General features: G+C 38.1%; 3 protein-coding genes across 6 annotated transcripts in view; 1 reads left to right on the plus strand and 2 right to left on the minus strand.

Annotated features, from left to right (window-relative positions):
• The window catches only part of LOC106957705 (NXPE family member 3-like), a 20,486-nt gene extending 20,387 nt beyond the window's left edge, over positions 1-99 (minus strand). For 2 of the 3 annotated variants that reach the window (XM_015049139.1, XM_015049138.1), the window contains exon 1: positions 62-85. In XM_015049139.1, the coding sequence (XP_014904625.1) occupies positions 62-79 (18 nt within the window). In that variant the 5' untranslated portion in view covers positions 80-85. Of the gene's footprint in view, positions 1-61 lie in introns of all 3 variants that reach the window. The other variant, XM_015049142.1, reaches the window with a different exon arrangement.
• Positions 100-3,716: 3,617 nt separating this feature from the next.
• LOC106957706 (NXPE family member 3-like) overlaps positions 3,717-19,456 on the minus strand; it is a 20,059-nt gene continuing 4,319 nt past the window's right edge. Inside the window, exons 2-9 of the mRNA XM_015049143.1 lie at positions 10,488-10,561; positions 9,449-9,620; positions 8,779-9,180; positions 6,525-6,817; positions 5,545-5,597; positions 5,333-5,365; positions 4,984-5,208; positions 3,717-4,904 (exon numbers count right to left, since the gene is read on the minus strand). Coding sequence (XP_014904629.1) covers positions 4,348-4,904; positions 4,984-5,208; positions 5,333-5,365; positions 5,545-5,597; positions 6,525-6,817; positions 8,779-9,180; positions 9,449-9,580 — 1,695 coding nt within the window. The 5' untranslated portion in view covers positions 9,581-9,620; positions 10,488-10,561 and the 3' untranslated portion in view covers positions 3,717-4,347. The remainder of the gene's footprint in view (positions 4,905-4,983; positions 5,209-5,332; positions 5,366-5,544; positions 5,598-6,524; positions 6,818-8,778; positions 9,181-9,448; positions 9,621-10,487; positions 10,562-19,456) is intronic.
• LOC106957704 (anoctamin-4) overlaps positions 13,226-19,456 on the plus strand; it is a 49,234-nt gene continuing 43,003 nt past the window's right edge. The window contains exons 1-2 of one of the 2 annotated variants that reach the window (XM_015049136.1): positions 13,226-13,710; positions 17,009-17,083. In XM_015049136.1, the coding sequence (XP_014904622.1) occupies positions 13,482-13,710; positions 17,009-17,083 (304 nt within the window). In that variant the 5' untranslated portion in view covers positions 13,226-13,481. The remainder of the gene's footprint in view (positions 13,711-17,008; positions 17,084-19,456) is intronic. The other variant, XM_015049135.1, reaches the window with a different exon arrangement.

Consider the following 19,456-nt stretch of genomic DNA (forward strand, 5'->3'; position numbering starts at 1 on the left):
GATCAAAAGAGCAGAAAAAAGCTCAAATTAATAACTTTTCTCGTCTTTTTTGGGGGTTTACCTTTGTATTTTTCTCCATCGTCGTCCTCACTTTGTCAAATCCGCAGAGCTATGTGGAGATGGGTGTGTGTGTGTGTGTGTGTGTATGTGTGTGTGTGTGTGTGTGTGTGTGTGTGTGTGTGTGTGTGTTTTCCTGCCTCTCTCTTCTCACAGGGTGTAACCAGGAACGGACCGGAGCTATAAATATCCTCCTGGACTTTGACTCAATTGGGCCAACAACAAAAATTTATCAACACCTGGCACAGGTGTTACACTACTTTAATCATGACTCTACAACACACCATTCAAATTAAGCGACACATGTTTGAGCTTAAACACTCGCTGTACTGTGAGGGACATTGTCTTTTTCTGAGGGTTGTAAGAAAAAAAAGAAGACTGTTTCTGCTGTAAGATTAAGCCGGCGTGGTCTAAGCTCAGACAAATTGATGGAATGGACTTCAAAAATATTTTTATGTTTCATTTTACAATAATAGGGGGAGTATTATGCAAAATCAAAAACATACCTGGAGTTGTTGCCTTTATTCTTTAATGCATATTTGAGAAATCCTTTATTCCCCTGATCCATGTTAAGTTTGGATTGGACAACACACCCAGGAGTGTACACCAGCTGAGCAGAACAGTAGAAAGATGGCGAGTGGAGCAGGACGTTAGCACATCTTTTCAAATGCTAACATGACTTTTATTTTTGAAACTCTGGATAAAGTTTTGGAAGACGTGAAGCTGTTTGGTGTATTTTTTATTTTTTTATTACCATACTATTTGCAGAAATCTGAACATTGTTACTATGAAAACATATTTTAAAGCACACTGGAAATGGCAGAAAACTACTGTGTGTCGCCTTTGTTAAAAGAAGCCTTGAACCTTTTCCAAGTTTTCAGTATGGTTACGGTTATACAATAGCCACACATTACGCAAATGGAGGTTGCTTTTGGAAAAGCATTAAGCTTTTCAGTTTTACAAAAACACATCTCGTTAATATAAAGCTCAGTCTCTTCCATTATGAGGTGGAACATTACCTGCTGCCAAAGTTCAATAGCCTATGGCATAAACTGAGTTTGTTAACGTGTTTGATTAAGGCTGGTCTGGATAAAACAAAAAGGAAAAGGAGCAATTAAAGGGTGCAACTTGGCCGTTAACAGATTTTGCAAAAGTTATGCTGTTTAAATGCACATTTAAAATGAAACTGCATCAGTAGCCTACCTTATTGAATGCATTTATGGTAGGCTTAAATTCATCCCTACCTAGAATAGGAATGAATTTCAGGTGTGTACTTGGTGAATACGCCTGTCAACAACAGGTATCCAGGTGTAAGCAGCGCCTTGGTTCATAATGTTTCTCAATTTCATGCCTTACATGTTTTGTTTCCCTTCTGCCAATCAAACACAACAACAAAGGAGAGTGAATACTGACACCCTTGTCGATTTCATCACCCAAGGCTAAGGGCAGATTCTACATTTTGAGGTGAGTTTAAAAACTAATATTGGCCAGAAAATGATAAATTACTTAAGTGTTTTTTTTGTTCACCCAATATTTCTGCATTATTTTGTATCCATTTACAGGCGGCCATCGCAGGACATGTCCCGTCTCACTGGGCAGCGTCAAAGGACCGGGGTCGACATCTTCATTGAAGACGATGAGCAGCTGGAGTCCTGACACAGCTGGTTGACGTTCAGACGTTATGGGGAAACTTGCTATGGATGTCCTGCTGCCAGAAGTAAATCATAACACCTTTTTCTGACATGTTTTGTATCGTTACTATCGTCTGAATCATTGTTAGTCTACAACCATGGTTCTTTGTTTGGAGTATAGTGTCCAAATGAAGAATGTCCTTTTGATCTCATGACCCATGCAACAGTCTCACTGCTGTCCATATAATATCACTCGAAAGAGCCACAGAAATATATAAATCTGGAGCGCAATTGTATATATGTTTTTTCCCCTCGACATCCTACTAGTTTTGTGTGACTGATAGGACATGCCGATCTATGGAGAAACTCGTTACTGTGTTGTGTGTCGGAGCAGCAGCAATTCTTGATCTCCAGTTTTATTTTCCGCATGCTCCTGTGTTGCCCAAAGGTCAGCTATTAAGAATTTATCCTCAGGATTTTTTTTGTTTAGTTTACCGGATCAAGCCACTCCATTTTATTGTTCCACCTATTTTTTTTTTTTGGGTTGGGGCAGCAATCAATCATCAAACATCATAAAATGGAATTTCTATTTAACGTAGATTATTACGACGCCATGGGGAAATATTGACTTCTTTGCAGTTTGTTGTGAGGCGTGCCACTGTGAAAAAGATCCGTCATAGATCAAACACTGTGACTCACTTTTTATAAGGCACAATATAGCCAAAACTGAAAAGGGATTTAAGTGGCTTTCAATTTGGCATGGTTGTTGATGGCCTTGTTGACAACAAGCGGCCTGGTTCAGGGTTACAGAAAAGCAGAAGTAGCTCAAATAACCACTGATTACTAACAAGATAAGCAGAATACCATCTCGTGATCAGTAGCAGGGAGACGTAAGCAAATATATGACTGCATCTGTAAGCCATTGCTAAGCTCCCTAGCAACCAAAACACACAGTAGTAAGGTTTTTTTTTTATTTCTCTTTCCATTTCTTTTATTACCAGGTGTTTTATGTAATCATCTCTCTCTGGTGTCATTGTGTGCACAACAGCTGCACTTGTCATCTGCAAGGTTGGATAATACACCAATATGTTTCCTTATTGTGGAAGGAAACTTGATTTTCTGTATAGATAAATATACTTGTAATTGAAACTATCAAATCTTTATAAAATTGAAAGAGCCATTTGTGTTTCAGGGGTGTAGTTTTCTAATGGTAAAAGAACTGCCCTCCTGGTGTCTTAGCGCGTTGCGCAAGAGGAGTGCAGGAGATGACATGGGGGCGGAGGAATGTCCTGTCAGACCATCAGTTCCCACCCACACAGACCACACACACAAAAAAACCTCATAACAGCACCCGGGGGGTCAGTGCAACCCCATTTCTTAAGACTGTGAGAAGGTTAATCTAGTCTATTAACTTTATTGTAAATAAGTGAACTGTGCTGTCAATTGATGAAAGGCTAGTTACTGAAATTCAAGAAACTTTTCTGGCCCAATAATAACATAGTGTACATGTACAACATTTTGAGCTGAAGATTAGGAATTCACACATTTTCTGACCTAAATTCATACCAATTTTTTCAGTCACAATGACATTTGGCCTCATTGCTCTAGCATTGACAATGATCCCAGGCAAACATCAAAACTGGTGTTGGAACAGATGGAGCAGAACCATATTTGAAAAGGCCTTCCAAAAAACTAAACCCCATAAAATGTGTAAAATATGCATCTAACCCCAATCTGTACCTGGAGATCAATGACTTGTATCAAGAACTGCCAGCTATCCAGCCAGAATAATACCAATAGACTCTTGATGGTAACAAAAACAGACTGTCAATTTAGAAGTTGCTTAGTGACATTTGACCAAATATTAGTCTGCATTTATGTATATATTTGCATATAATTTTAACAATGAACAAATTCCATCCACCTATCTAAACAGGCTTATCCCAACAGGGTTGCTGTGCCTGTCTTTTGCGACCACTGAGAAATGACCACCCTGGACAGACAAGCGATCACAGGACAACACAAAGACCTAACATTATTTTTATATACTTTTGACCTGGAAAGTCCCCTCGATGCATAGTGAGAACATGAACTGTGTAGAAAGACCGCAGGTCAGAATTAAACCCAAGTCCTTCTTGCTGTGAGACAACAGAGCTAACAACTCCACCACTTTACAGCCCAGATTAGAAAAGAAATCTACAAATTGTTTAAAATTGTGCAAACAGTCTTTGCCAAAAATAACAGTTGTGTGATCGTAACAGCCCCCCAAAAAACTTGAGTCAAATCATAAAATGTCTTATATTAATGTGGCATTTGTACCCACAATGAATGCCTGTAAATTTATGAGCAAAACTGCAGAAACTGTGAAGTTTCTAGAATTTTATATTCAACCTTTTAACGTATTGCCTCAGCGTCAATAACTTAATAAGTGAAATTAAATGTAGAAATTCAAAAGATTTCTGATGGTTATGGACATTTTAATTACCATTACTTCAGTGTGACTTCAATTTAAGGTAATATTGTTAATAGTGACTTCAGTTAGATTTTATTAGTACACTTGGGAAATGTTTTGTCATAGAACTGTATCTGTTCACAGACAATGTTCACCACAGAAGACAATAGAAAACACATTCAAGAAAGTCCAAACTCCCTCAGTTCTTTATAAATTCTCTGTTTTGGGGCATATGTAAGATAAAACAACATCTATCATGTTCTTAATTATAGGAGGTTGTGGGTGGAGGCTGTGCGGCAGGTGGTGGGCTACAGACATCTCCCAGGCGTCCACTAGTTTGACTCTTACTCTTTTGAATATTGCCCTGAGGACCTCATCACGTTGTAGCGAAAACCAGTCGCTGTTGGTCAATGTCTCGTATAGTGTCAACGCTTTGGGGTTCGCGGTCCTGATGATGACAAGAGTATCTGGAGACCTGCTCAACAGCCGCACCACCGCTTTCCGAATGTTCAGCAGACGTCGGATGTAGACCTCAATGGGGAAAGTGCTGAAGTGGGACCAGATGCCAATAACTACAACTGTATTGGCTCCCCCAACTACACGGTCCAGTTCATTGGCAATATAATGTAGATGACTGACAGGAATGACGCGAAAACGGATAGGAGGGCCATGGCTGCGGAACGTCAATAAAATGTTGTTTGCATAATCCAAAGCCAGGAACGGTCCGGTTTGGTTGGAACTGTGCAGGTCAAACTCCTTGAGATCTAAGGCAAAGAGAACAGAAGAGGCATCAAAGTGAACCAGTTTAAACCCTTATGTCAGACATTTGTAATGGACACATACCTGGTAGTGATTGGTTTAAATATTCAAACCACTGCCTAATGGTGGAGTCTCCATACAGGTGGACTGCTTTGTTTTTCAGACACTGGCTGATTGCTGTGATGGTGTTAAACTGGTGAACTGTGGTGCCATCTAGTGACCGCCAAGCACCTTGGTAGTAATAACCAGAGGGGCTAGACTGCATAGTTTTCTTTGTTACACCAGGAAAGACCCAAGGGAAGTTGAAATCTATATAAATAGAAATCAAAAAATAATAAAAAGAATAATTATAAACATAATTTAAAAAAACCCTACCTGATGTCAAACTGTCAGAAGACTGGATGTTTGCAAGCATTACTTTTTATAACCTTACCTGATCTGTAAAAGTAATCAAATTGACTCAGAACTGGAAGAAGAAGAAAGAATTAGAAGTAGGTAGATTGATTAGCTTTTGGCTGCAGATTAATACTCATTATAGACAATCTGCAGACAGTCGAGTTCACCTACATTTTTTTCCTCATGGCCCATGGCTGTCATGTATTCAGCAGTACTGACATTACAAAGGCAGCGGTAAAAATGTTATACCTTGGATGTGTGCAGGTCCTGAAGCTGGAATGGAGACCTTCAAGTTGACACCACTAACACAAAGATGAAAAACACACGTCACACATTCAGCGAAACAGACAAAAACTATTTGTTTAACTTTAGAAAAGTCAAACAAATGTTTGCTAAAGGTTTTTTTGTATGAGTCAGACCGAACTACATGGCAGTTGCCCAAATTGGGAAAACTGTCATGGGACATTAAAACTATTAGGTTTCATTTGTGTTTGATCACTTCCTGTTATTTATGCTTGTGTTAGACATATTATTATTAATAAATCTTACTGTGTGTAGATTCATTAATGATATTTTAAAGGTCTTCTTTTAAAGGGTATCTGTTTATTCTTTTGTTTCCAGTTTTACTCATTTATTCTTGCTTTCTGTTTCTTGTAGTTTTGAATATAAAGCTTATTTGTCAGGTGTTTTGCTTTGGTGCCAAATCCTCTGACTCCCTGTTCGTTCCCTACTGTGTTTATTCATCATCCATCATTCGTCTCTGCCTTCATTCACAGCTGCATCCTGTTTCCAATCAGCCATCTGTCTCAGTAACCAAACTCCTCTGTACACACGTCACTTTTAGGCGCGTCCAGGAAAAAAAAGCAAACAAAAAAAAAAAAAAACGCTTTTTTTTTTTAAATCAAAGAACAAGTTCGAAATTGCAGTGTCTTCATTAAGCAAATTTATCTTCGAAATGTCAGTTATAATGGAAATGCATCTATTGTCTGTAAAATCATGTGTTATGATAACGTCAATTTGTGAGCTCATTGCATTTCTCTTAATAAAGCTCGTTTTCAGTTCTGTCTCTGGTATGTTGAGTCATGAAGAGCATGACTCAACATACATGAAATAGCATGAAAATAATAACAATAAAATAAAAAAAATAAACTACATTTCTACGTTTTGTAATTTATGTTTGTGTGTGCATGTCTGGAGGGGTATATATCTAAATGTAACAATTTTCTTACCTTTGAAAGAGCTTTTCCTCCATTGGCCTGAGATAAACTCTGAGTCCTCCTTTAGCGTGGGTGATCCTGGCATCACAGCTCAAATTCTTTGGCTTGTAGCAGAACCAGGGCTCGCCTGTGCTGGGATCAGTGTAGTTGCACAGCCTCCGACTTGAATTGAGGCATATGTTGCAGTTTGTGATTTTATACACTGAACCCAAACGGAAAAAACTGCGGAAATAGATTCTGTCAGGTTGCTCTCGGGTCAGTTTTTCCAGCACGGTGATTCCCTCACTGGGGTGGACCAAAGTCACCTTGTAGAAATGAGAAGAAGAAACATTACCGAAAGCTTTAAGGATTATTTATTAGAAAAACAAAACAGTTTGATTCAATTCCAAAATACTTAAAAATGTCCAGACATTAAAGTACAGTTCAACACAATTTCATACAGAGAATGCAGCAAGTTTTGAATGTGATTTTTCAAATTTGGCATAAAAAATTATAGCTTGTAGAGTGTTTTAAAACCCTGCCTAGCACAAATACTATCTACTTTAATAGCTGCTTTGAAGGATTAAAAGACTTGAAAGCATTGAAAGGAAAGGATGAAAGCACATGTCCTAGTTTGTTAAGTTATTCCTGTTTTAATAGTAGCACAACATAAGTTTTTTGTTGAAAAATCTGCTGTGTCCAAAAAAACTAGATTTGAACCATTTTTAAGCTCTATATTATATCCTCCTGACTACCAGGAAAAAAAAATATTGTCCAATCACCATTTTTTTAAAATCCCACAGTCTTTTAAGTGTTGAAGAAGATTTTAAGTTATAGCATATTTTTTGGGAAATATCTGGCTCAATCTTCTTACGGATCCTAGGCTCTCCCGGCGGGCCGCGTGTAGCCACACAGAAAACGAGTGCAGACGTCACAGAATAACAGAGTTTAATCCAATAGAAGACAACTTATGCAAATTACAACAGAAACTGCAGAACAACAGAGACATACATTCATTTACCTGAGACAAATGGAAAAGAAGAAGGAAGAAAGAAAAGCAAAGACGTGCAAAGACGTCTTTGGAGAATTGCAAGAGCAAATCTGATTTGTTACTCCTGTGTAGAAAGTTTTATAGTAAAGGTGTATTCTTGTCTTTAATTTATTCAAATAAGGCGTACCTTTGCTCATCCAACCAGAAGCTATCTCTGACCCTTCTTAAACTTCCTGCAAGTCACGGTCTAAGGCATCTGTCCCCTTTTGTTTAAATGAAGTGAGAGCAGAGACTCTCCTGAACTCCTGTTGTTTTACGGCTTTTCACAGATGAGTGTGAAAAGCTGGAACTTCTCCTGATTGTTTCCCACACAGATAAAGGGCAGTTCAAAAGATCTAGCAAACCATCTGCTGTAACTACAAGTAACATAAAGGTCAATAGGCCAGAATAAGTTACTTATTTCAAAACTATAATTAGGCTATTTTGATCAAGACATGTTAAGTTTGAAAACTAGCATATTTTAAATTCATTTTCTTAACATAAGGTAATTAGAATACTTATGCACTTACTTTGTCTCTTCCCATAAAATGTGTTATTAGTGATGAACACCATTTTTATGAATTAGAAAAAGGTATGTACAAAAGTCCCACCCTTTCACATGTGGTATCATTGAAAAGCTCTAAATGTCCTCTCTAGATACCAAAAGGAATTAATTCAGTAGAATGCAGTGGGTGGGAGATATTCAAGTTTAGAAATATCCTCTACAGAGGACAAAAATGAACTACTGGTAGTCAGGAGGATAAACTATGCTATTTAGTTTTTCCTCCAATTATCAGTAGTAATTTAGGAGATAATGCTATACTTCCATATTAAAAAAATAAAACATGTGTGCATCTAAGCGTGAGGAAATTAATTAGATTTTTTGTAACATTAACTTCAATCAAGTCTTTGAAGCTTCTGGGTCTCCCTTTGTGAAAAGTCTACCTTTTTTTGGGGGGAGGAGGGAGCGGGGAAGATGAAGGGAGTGCAATTTACTTAGATGGTTTGGACTTGTTTAGAGAAGAGTCAGTGATTATATGGGTAGACGGATGCTGACGTTGGAGCCACAGGGCAGGAAGACCAATGGGACATTTATAGATGTAGCAATAGAGGACATGAAGTTAGTTGGTGTGAGACGGGACTACATGTAGACAGATGAATCGTATTTCCCTGTATGGAAACCGTGAAAGAGAAGTCTTCCTACATTATTGAAATACATTTGTGTCAAACGACGGTTTACCATACAACTAGTCTCACCTCAACGTGTGCGCTTCCTTCCCATAGTAAAGAGAACACAGCAGTGTAGGAACCATTGCGATGATCGAAAACTCGCCCTGCCACACCTGCGTTAAGAGTAGGGTTGTGCAGCCGAGCAAGCAGGAAGTCTCCGCCGGATGTTTTGGGCCGACCATAGAAGTCGGACACTTTTATCAAAACCTCCAGCTGGTCCCCTATAGACCAACTTCCCCGTTCGTGTGGGAGAATGGTGAAGGTACTCTGAGCGGGATCACTGGTGTCATTCAAGAGGAGGTGAGGGGGCAAAGAAAGGGTTTCGGGCCAGGCGATTGAGTGTTTCAGGAAATTTGCCACTTGAGCCTCCTTTGGTGATAGTGAATGGAAGGAGCAGCTGGTTTTAGCAATACTGGTGGTGGATTTTACCTGAAAAATAAAACAGTAATACAAATTAGCTGGCATATCCACACAGATTTAAAGTGCATCAGTTATTTGTTTTAAGGTATGGAGATTTCTGTTGCTAGGTTAGTCTTAGAGAAGTTGCAGCATCTGTATCCATGCCTTAAATCACCATGTGCAATTCAAAGCTTTGTTAGAAGAGATACAAGGAGTAGTTTTCAAGCTGAATACAGCTTCATAGTATGTACACCTAAATCTCTACAAGTCAAATCCATCATAAGACTCACACACTCACCTTGGTTACCTCACGTGTTCTTAAATAATTGTCTCCATACAGCAGCAGAATTATGACATTCAAAGTCAAGAGGAGGTAGATAACTCTGAACTTCAGGCAGCAAATGGCTCTCCGTGCTTGTGGTCTCATCATCACTGATGTCTTTGTTTGATCCCAGGTTAAAATGTAAAAGCTGAAAAAAAGCAAATGTGTTATTTGGAATCATTTTCACGTTTTTTTTTTCATTTTATTCTGTTTCATAATTTAAAAAAAATATGTTTTGTTGTTTTATGTTGAAAACAAGTCAAATGTAGATTTCTCCAAATAATCTTCCTCAGCACATTTTCTTTAGCTGCTATTGTTATCACATTACTTTTTGTATCATTTCACATTTTGGGTAAAAATCTTAAATTTTATATAATACAGACTTCAATCACAACATTTTGTGATTTTTCTTATTTTCCTTAGATGTGCTGAGTTTGACCTCTAGACAATTAGTGTCCAGACAATTTAAGTTATTTATGAAATTAGTCTGAGATCAGCATCAAAAATGTGAGTCCTTTATTATTTACGAAGACCAGCAGGGGGCACTGTAGATGCTTTAAAAAGAATGTCTTTGCATCTGACGTTTTCCAATCTGGAGGGTTGCAATTGGTAAGTGATGAAAAATCTTGCATCACTGTAAGTTATGATTTCACAAAGTTCCTCACTGACGGTTCACTGTTTTTCCTCCAGCATGTAGAGCTCAGTTATTACCTGGGCTATTCTTTTCCAAACCCCAACCTGTTTTGTGGCAGGTTAGGTTTGTGTATTGATACAAACAACAGTACATCTCATCCGCAAAAGCTTTACATCAAAAAACATGTTTTTTTCCATTAAGCTAATTCATTTCGTAGTTTCAATTTGCACATTTTTTTGGTCAGCTATGGATGGGCCCCGCAAGGAGGTTACAAAAGACCTCATCAGGAATCACTACCTTGGTTAGGGGAATGATGTTGCTAAAGTTTTTTTTTTTTTTTTTTTAAACATTGCATTCAAATAAGAGAAATCAAGTTTTTACCTGAAGGTGGTGAGGTTGTGTCAGGAAGAGGTCACAACTCTTTTCTGGACAGGAACAAAACCCCAAAGACGTATCTAAAGAGACCAAAGATTTAGTTTCAGGAGCAGCAGTCTTTGAGTAGGGACTAGATACTTTTTTCTGCTATCAGTGCATGTCATCATGTTTGCACGTGTTTCATGTGCTTCTTCCTTCTGTGCTGGTCTGCCTGCATTCCTTTATAAAGCCTTTCAGTTATCTGTCAGGAGGACATCTTTGTTCGTTGACTTGTCTCTGATTGGTGAAGCGAGACTCAAGAATTCCAGCCTGTTCCATCTTAAATTGGCTGAATAGTAAAAATAATCACAAGTTTAACTTGCATTCTGACATCATTAATCTGTTCTTGGGACAGATGGGGTCAGTGACGCTTTACACTACTCTCATTTGCAGATGCATAGCAGTAAATTAATATACATGTATATTTTTTTGTCTTCAGTTTTTCAATCCAAAACGTGAAAAGAAAACCTCTGCTTGATATTTTTCCTTTGTGCTAACAAAGCTCCTTGTGTTGGGAAGCCTGTTTATGTGCTAAGTGGTGCCACATTTGTCCGAAACATGCATTTGCAGGTGAAGAAGCAGAGTTGAGGATTTAGGTTGTGGCCATGAGAAGCTTCCCAGATCTTCTCTATCAAACAGTGCGTAAAGTAAACACAGGAAAATATTCAGTTTCAGTTTTTCTAACCCTGGACTTGACAACTCTCTCTGCTTAGCATTGCTGTGTTCTTCATGCCTCCTCTCAGCTACAGGAGGCATGAACAACCAGAGGCAAACATTACCGTTATCAGTTATCAGATTCTAGATCTCTCTGCAATATTAGTTCCAGTTAAAACAAGCATCTCTGCATTTTTTTATGTACCTTTGATTTTCCTTAACCTCGTTTTGACAAGATGAGGTGAGGAGTTTGAGTGCAAAGGGGGCGTGGCCAGAGACAGACTTGCTGGGTTGGGCTTGGAACCTGTTTATAACTGCTTGCAACTTTTCTATTTGTATTTATGAAATAAGAAATGAACAGTAAATTGTTGTTCTCAAAGGACCTTTTGTATTTACACATTCTTATTTAAATTCTCCACACTTAGTCCGATCGTGGACAGTGCTGAAGAAAATAACTCCAATTAGAAATTAGAAAATTTTTCTCAAAAACGAGGGACCATTTGAAGAGTGTCTGCAATACATTACATAAAACGTGGCATTCTTTAAGCGTTTATGTTAATTCTGATGAATATTGCTATTAGCTATTGAAACCCCCCCCAAAAAAACTGTTCAATGGAAAAAGAACAGCATGAGGTAGATAATCCGTGTAAAAAATCTCCGTATATTCTGCTGTCATGTCAATAAATACACAGCACCATCAACAACAACCAATCAGAACCAGGAGGAGGGTCTTAGTGCTGTCAATCACTCTCCTGCACGTGCTGCTCACAAACTCCCCCTTTCTCATTACTACACAGTTGGTTCACCACAACAGAGCCAGTCATGAATGCTAACGCTAGTTAGCATAGCCACAGATGATGGCAGATTAACAGCTGTCCTGTGGAGGTAAATTGTTTTTCCAACATTAGCGCATTTATCAGAGCATACATGGGCATGACTGACAGCGCTAAGACCCGCCTCCTGGTTTTGATTGGTTGTTTTTGACCATTATTTAGACTGCACTGAGATGGAGGAGGCAGAGGAACTGGATCCCCCCCGACAGATTATTTTATCTCATACTGTCGCAACATGATGAACATTTTAACAAATATATTAACAGAAAAACAACAAAAACATCTTTTTTGGCGAAAAACATTTAAAGCTTAAGGTCCTTAAACCTGTAATTCTATGAACTTATTCTAACTGAATGACATAACTGAATATCTAGAATAATCTTTTCTTGTAGTTGTTCATCACTACTGAATCAAAAAAACAGGAGAAGATAGTTTGAGATCCTTACAACATTATACGTGCAGCCTGAAATGATTGAACAGCCAAACACAGCACAGCCAACACCCTGACATGAGGCTGGACCATGCAGTGCCTCTAAATGTGGAGCATTATGTAGGATGGCTGCAGCTGTTGACTTATTATCCAGCAGATCTGGGTTATTTCCCCTGAGCTGAAGGTTCTTCCTCAAAGTGAAGAGTTTTCCCCAGCAGTGTTCTGTCAGAGCTCAAGGCCAGAGATTATACTCTGCTTTCATGGGGGATCTGTCTTCGCTTGTTTAGTTTGACTTTCCTCCAAACACATCTTCTTTATAGCTATTTAAGTTTAGCCAAAGTGTTTATAATATGTTGAAATGATCACTTTGTATAGCCTTTACAAAATTAGCCTCAAAAACTCCTCATCTATTTATGGATGTTTTTGTTTTACCTTTCAGTAACTTTAGAGGTGCCCAAAGTGGGACCTGTGGGTGACTAAAACACTGTGGGATGATTTTGTGTCTCCTGTGACTGGTCCAGTCAGTCTGCAAACTTTGTCATTAAAGGAATTACGCAGAAAATAATGTAGAAAATTTAGAATCTTGCTGATTTATGAATTTAAAACTCAAAGACAAGAACCCTCAAAGTGAGTGAGCGACTTTGATTTACCCAAAAAATTGGCTTCCCTTTATAATTTAATCATTATCAAAACCAAAATCTTTTTTTTTTTGTTCAGAAAATAGAGAAATGGTGACTTACGAACTTCTGTGTTGCTTAAGAGTTTCAAATGTGATTTCCAACAAACTGGAAACAAATCCCAGTGTGTTCACTGCGACATTACCAAAACTGCGTAAAGCAGCCACGCCTGCGGTCACGCGCAAAGACCAGCATTATCATCCACCGCGTGGAAAGAGCGCGAGCTCAGATGGAAGCGAGGGAGTTGAGCTGAACGCGTGTCCTGTGCGCGTCGCAGTGAGGAGGGGTTCGAAGCGAAAGGCGGTGCGGGAGCGTCGCCTCGCCCGGTGAAGCCGCGCGTAATGTTGTGCGGGCTACGCGGAGGAGGATGCTGCATGAAGCGGCGGCCGACATGCGGCTGGTCCAGCAGATCGGCGCGAGCATGAAGATCCAGGGCGGCGGCGGCGGCGAGCACGTCGGTTGCAGCAAGGTCGGAGACGGCCAGGAGGGGCAGGTCTTGTGCTTGCAATGCCAGGATGAGGTGGTGAGGGTCTGCCCGGGCAGCCCGCGCAGTCCCCGCCGCGCCTTCGCCACGCGCCTCTCCTCCGGGTCCGCAGGTAAAAGAAAAAAAGAAAAAAGGTATCCTGTGCAGCATCCAGACTTTGATGTGATGTTTTACGACTATTACCTTCACTGGAAATCGAAAGTATGGGTTCAAAAGTAGTGGGACACTTTAGTCCAACTCAGGTTTATACGCAGCTACTACATATGCACTAATGTCCAGAAAAAAAAAAAACAATTATTTCTAGAGTTTGTGTGTTCTCACTGAGCATTTTGCTGTGATGTTGTTCATTCATTATATGATGAATTATGGATGATGGTTTCCAGAGTCCACCTGCTGACTTCCAATAGCTTTGGAAATAAATTACTTCTGCAGGTCTATCTGTAAAAGTGGAGTCCAATTGCTTCAGCTGGGGAAAAAAAAAGAGCCAGTCAGTGATAAAGTCTCAGTGCTGCTGTTCTGTTTGGATGCAGCTGTTGGTGTAAGATTAGAGAATTGGAACAGGAAGTGATTTTGAAAGGAACTTTGTTTATCATTGTAATAAGCAGTAACATCTGTGAATTACTCTGTCCCAAGCAGAAATGTAATGTCTGAAATATTCTGGGGTTTTTAAAGAACAAAATAAGTTGATTTATTTTTCTGGATTATTCCAGGAAACCCATATTGACCAATCTGGCTATGGGTAGATGTAACGTCATTATTTTGGATTACTGGTTGAGTGACATTTAGAGTATTTTTGGGCTGTCACAAAGCCATTGGCCATTGTAGAAAGAAGGTGTACGTACATTTTCTCCAAAAACTCAGAAATTTTTTTGATTGATTTAAGAAATTTACTAGAGATTTTCTAAAAAGGTCAAAAATGTTTGATTTCTGCAAATTTTCTGAGTTAAACTAAATTCCATTTTTGTCTAGAAAATTTCTGCTAAGTTTTTTTCTAGAAAGTTTCCTAAATTAATCTTAAAATTTTCAAGCTTTTTTCACACAAATTTTTGACTTTTGAAACTTTGAACTTTCCATGTTTTTCTTAAAAAATTAATGAGATTAATCAAAATCTATGATTGCACTAACACACTGTTGTAAAACAAGGAATCCCTATGAATGATGGAAAACCTTAAAAAAGCAGCATTAAATGACGTGTTTCAAAAACACGTCATTTTGTTTTGATGTTTTGTATTTAACAAAGTTTGGCACAGTTTAGGCAATTACTAATCTCTGTAAACTTATTAGTCTTACTTGAGATTCCCACATACTTTCTTCAATTTCCAGAATGAATTCAGCCTCGTCTTTTTAAGGGACCAACTTATTGACATGAACGTAGTGAAGATGAATCAGATGGTAGAAATGAAGATGAGGAACTTCAAGAACTCTTGTCAGGACAAACTGAGACTGATAAAGATCGACGCATGAATCAGGAAGAGAATCAGGGCAGTGAAGGTGAAGGAAAATATCTCTGCTATGGAATATAAATCATCTGTCTGATTTCTACCCTCCTATTTTTGACCTTATCTTTGTTTAAGACGTCTGTCCTTGCAGCGTAAACCCAACATCTGGGTTAAGAGGAATAATCCAGCAGGTTTGCAAGTTGGTTTTTCTTGTGCTGCGACAGATTAATGATCACTGCAGTCTCCCCTGATAGCTGGTGTTCCACATTAGGGCTGTAGTTTTTAGTGTGGAGGTCATTTTGTTTGTTGACCATAGGATAAATGAATAATGGAATTGTTCTGTTTATTCTTGTAAGTCCACAATGAAAAATTAATCATGTTAAATATTATCCATTAAAATGATTGACATTGCGATTAGGCGTGTACAGGAATTTAAAACTCCTAAGATGATCCACAATATTGAGTTCAGAGTGAGACGAGGTGGAATTTTAATTTTACTTTTAAAGAAAACTTCAAAGATTAAATGTATGCAGAAAAAATGCTTTATGCCGCATTTTTATAGATTTTGCCAAAACCTTAAATGGTGTTGTTTTTTATTTCCTAATTTTTTTCAGATCACAGCATAGCGACCCCTAGTGACGAGGCGGTGAGCAACGCTGCACCCCGCGCTGACTAACTGCATCTTAACACCTAAAATAATTTTTTCAGTCGAGCTTGGGCTGATAGAAAATTTTTGTTTCTGCTAAAGCAACTGTCTATTTTTTGTATTGTTCTTTTAAATTACAAACAGTCCAAATATGTTATTAAAGCGCAAAACACTTGTAGTAAAGAACAACTTCTTTTTTTGATTTCTGACTGAGAGATTTCACTGGTGGCTAAAAAAAAAAACAAATGTGAAATATAAGACCGCAAAAAAGTAATATTTTTCAAGAAGTAGCTATACTGTAGAGAAAAAAAGAACAGAGACAAAGCAAGTATATGTGAAATTTAATGAGCGACTAGAAACTGAAGATTCAATAATCAGCCTGACGTCCTGAGCAAAATATACAAGTATTTTAATTGATTTTATTTATTGTTTACTCAGTGCTGTCAACTTTCAGAAGTTGGTTCATAACAATTAGTTTTAGAAAATGGTGGCAGTTGAACTTGACACCCTTCTTGTGGTGACTTTGAGATATAACACCCCAGTAGGAGCTTCACCTTTAAATATAACGCACCAATGAGAAATTCTGCATATAGTGGTGGTGGTACCAAAACATGTCGCTAAACGCAGCACAAATATATAGATGATGAAAAAAATGCACCAAATCCTTATGCAATGTTTATAAAGAAGCCGGGGCAGCACAGCTACCTTTCGTAGCAAGTTAGAAAGGCAACTTTAGATCAAAAATAGGGGGGAAAAAAAATCATACTTTTTTTCACATTGATTTATTATTTTCCTGCATCTCTCTTTAGTATTTTTGAAGCCATTAAAAATAGTTTTGATAGCCAACATGGTTAGAAAAATTCTTTGATCTGTTGTCATATTTCTGAGTGGTAAATGTCTTCATGGACAGTAGCACAAGTGGCCTCTGTTTTCAGATGTTATCCCTATGACTTTGTAAGCCCTAATCTCTATTCTCCCAATGCCTCCAAGGTTAAGAATTGTTACTCTCAGTGTAGCTTGAAATTGTTCAGGGTGCTAACACTGCAGGATTAGAGTTTCATTCTCGTAACCTTGCAGGTTCAGGAATTTTCTCAACCTCCCCTGCTGGAGCAACACAACACCCAGGGGTTGCTTGACATATTTGAAACTGCGAGAAAAAAAATATTTCCCCTTACCTTTGGACTACAGAAACTTTTAATTGCAAGAGCATTGATTGTAAAACCCAACCTATGCTAGCTTTGCGCTGAGGAAATCAATATCTTTTTTCTTCCCCCCCACTGTAAGTTACTTTGGATAACACACTGCCTTATTTATGTGTCTCACAGACCGTGAACCCAGCAGCAGCAGCTACAACGTCTCTTCAGGAACATTTTACAGTTGCGTCAGTCAGATCACCATCGGTAAGTCTGACAGGAACTCAGTTATTGGTTAGAAGAGGGGGGAAAAATACTTTTAATATTTTACTGTGCATGTGCACAGGCTGGTTTTGCAGTATGGTGGTATTAAGTATTGCGGAGAACACTTTTCAGTCTTCCAAAACCAAAAGGGCTCCACAGCAGTGGTCATCGCCTCACACAAAAGGTCAATTTCAGATAGATTTTCAATAAGACTGTTGTTTTAGCCTAATGGAACAAGAGCTGTTATTTCCAGACCTGGCACGCACACACACACACACACACACACACACACACACACACACACACACACACACACACACACACACACACACAGTCTACTGTTATATCTAAAAACCCATTTTCACTAGACAAACCTATATTTGGACTATCCGGAAAGGTAACTTAAGATATCTGCATTTACATTCTTACTAGTATGAGTAATCATTTAAGATATCTTCAGTTACATTTTGACGAATCAAAATCCCCTTCAAGATATCTCAAATGACATCACCAGATCTGCAATTAATGGGTCACGCATCCGTAATTACAAATTATGATATCTCAAATGTAAAAATTACATTTTTAGATATCTGAATTAAGAACAGAATGTCCAAAACAGCTGCCTTCAGAATTTTAGGTTCCCAGCACAAAATTGTCAGAAAATGTCAAAGTCGAAAGAGCTCAACAGTGTGGCCTACAGGGAAAATGCTAAATTTCATGAACTTGAAGACTGCTTCAGAAATCTGCAATTTCTTTTCATATTTATTCAATTCTGACAAACACAATTCACTTAAAAACAGCTTTAGAACACTAAAAGGTATACTATCCACCCATTCCCAAGCTGAAAATAATGCATTTTCAAGTCATTTTTTGCTGTCAAGACATCTGAAATTTAACTTGTACAAGACTAGTCAAATCTATTAAGTACTGTCTAAAAATATATTTACGATGTCTTGAATTATGGTGTAGTTCAAGATAAATTTAATTAGAATTATGACTAGTCAGAACAAAATGCGAGACATCTCTAATTTACTTTATGACTCGATATAGTTTAATTGTAGATGTCTGAAATTGAGTCCTCCATATAATTTAGTGATAAAGCTGACGTAATTTATACTAGTCAGTAGTGAAAATGTAATTAAAGATATCCAGGGGAGGATGTAGAAAAATATTCATGGGGTGGTAAGAGGGGGGCAGGGATATTTTCAGGGGTGGCAGTATATACACACACACACACACACACACACACACACACACACACACACACACACACACATATGTATATTTAAATACAATTTCTTAATATCGTATAGTTAATTATTTTTACGTCTTTCATACTCCTGCTAATTGATATGCATTACTGGACTGGACAGCGCCTATTGGTCACTATGTGATTCATTGTGTCCAGAAAACCATTTTATCCCAATACAAGACAAGGAGAAATCTGTCACGAAAATATTAGTAGCGCCATCATTTGTTATTAGATATATCTATTAAATACAACTTAAAATAAAGATGAAAAAACTGATGTTTGATAAATTCTCCATGATACAAATCTATAAACAGTTTAGTTTCTGTTAGTTCTGTCAAGATGCAAGAAGGGGCGAATTTATATTTATATTGGTCAATCGTTTTATTTTAAATATGCTGTAGGAGCCGTAGTTTGAAGACTGTTAAAAATATCTCCACGTTTTGTGAACACAAGGGATTAGCTCAGTTTTTGTCGCTTGTTTTTAGGATTTGCAGCGGCTGCAGTGCGCCACAATAAAGCTGATAAACAGGTGAAGAACCAAACTAGACAGAGCCACTTCTGACTGTTTGCCAAGCCAAACATCCAATAAAAGTTCCACCAAGCTACTACTGAGGCACTGGGGTCATGTTTCTAGACACGGGCAAAAGAAGGTTCAATGTCCAAACTTATTTGATTGTTCTCTGTGAATTACAGAGATCAAACTTTCATTTATTCTCATGCTACCACTCTTGCTCTGGTAAAAACCATCGGCCCCAAACCCAAATGCCTGCTGGTCCTTCACCAGGCCCCTGCACTTATAGAAAGTGGACTGACCCATATTACTTCCTGTCTAAATTTAGAAAATAATAAAACAAAACAATAAATAAAATCAACAATTATCAACCTACAAATAAACTCTGTAAATAATACAAAAAGTAGAAATTTAAGAATAAAGTAACAAAATTCAAATGGATAAAGAAGATAAAATAGCCCCAACAACCTCTATTCTGCCTTTTCTCCCTCTGTATGTCAGAATTACGCACGGCCCGTTGCCATGGCAACCGACAAACAACAGGTCAAAGAGCAGATAGAGCAGAGATTACTGATCAGGGGAATCAACACCCAAAAGCAAACATTTCCCACAC

Source organism: Poecilia latipinna, unplaced genomic scaffold, assembly GCF_001443285.1.
Source record: "Poecilia latipinna isolate Pla-1442-1.1 unplaced genomic scaffold, P_latipinna-1.0 Scaffold928, whole genome shotgun sequence".
NCBI classification, from domain to species: domain Eukaryota; kingdom Metazoa; phylum Chordata; class Actinopteri; order Cyprinodontiformes; family Poeciliidae; genus Poecilia; species Poecilia latipinna.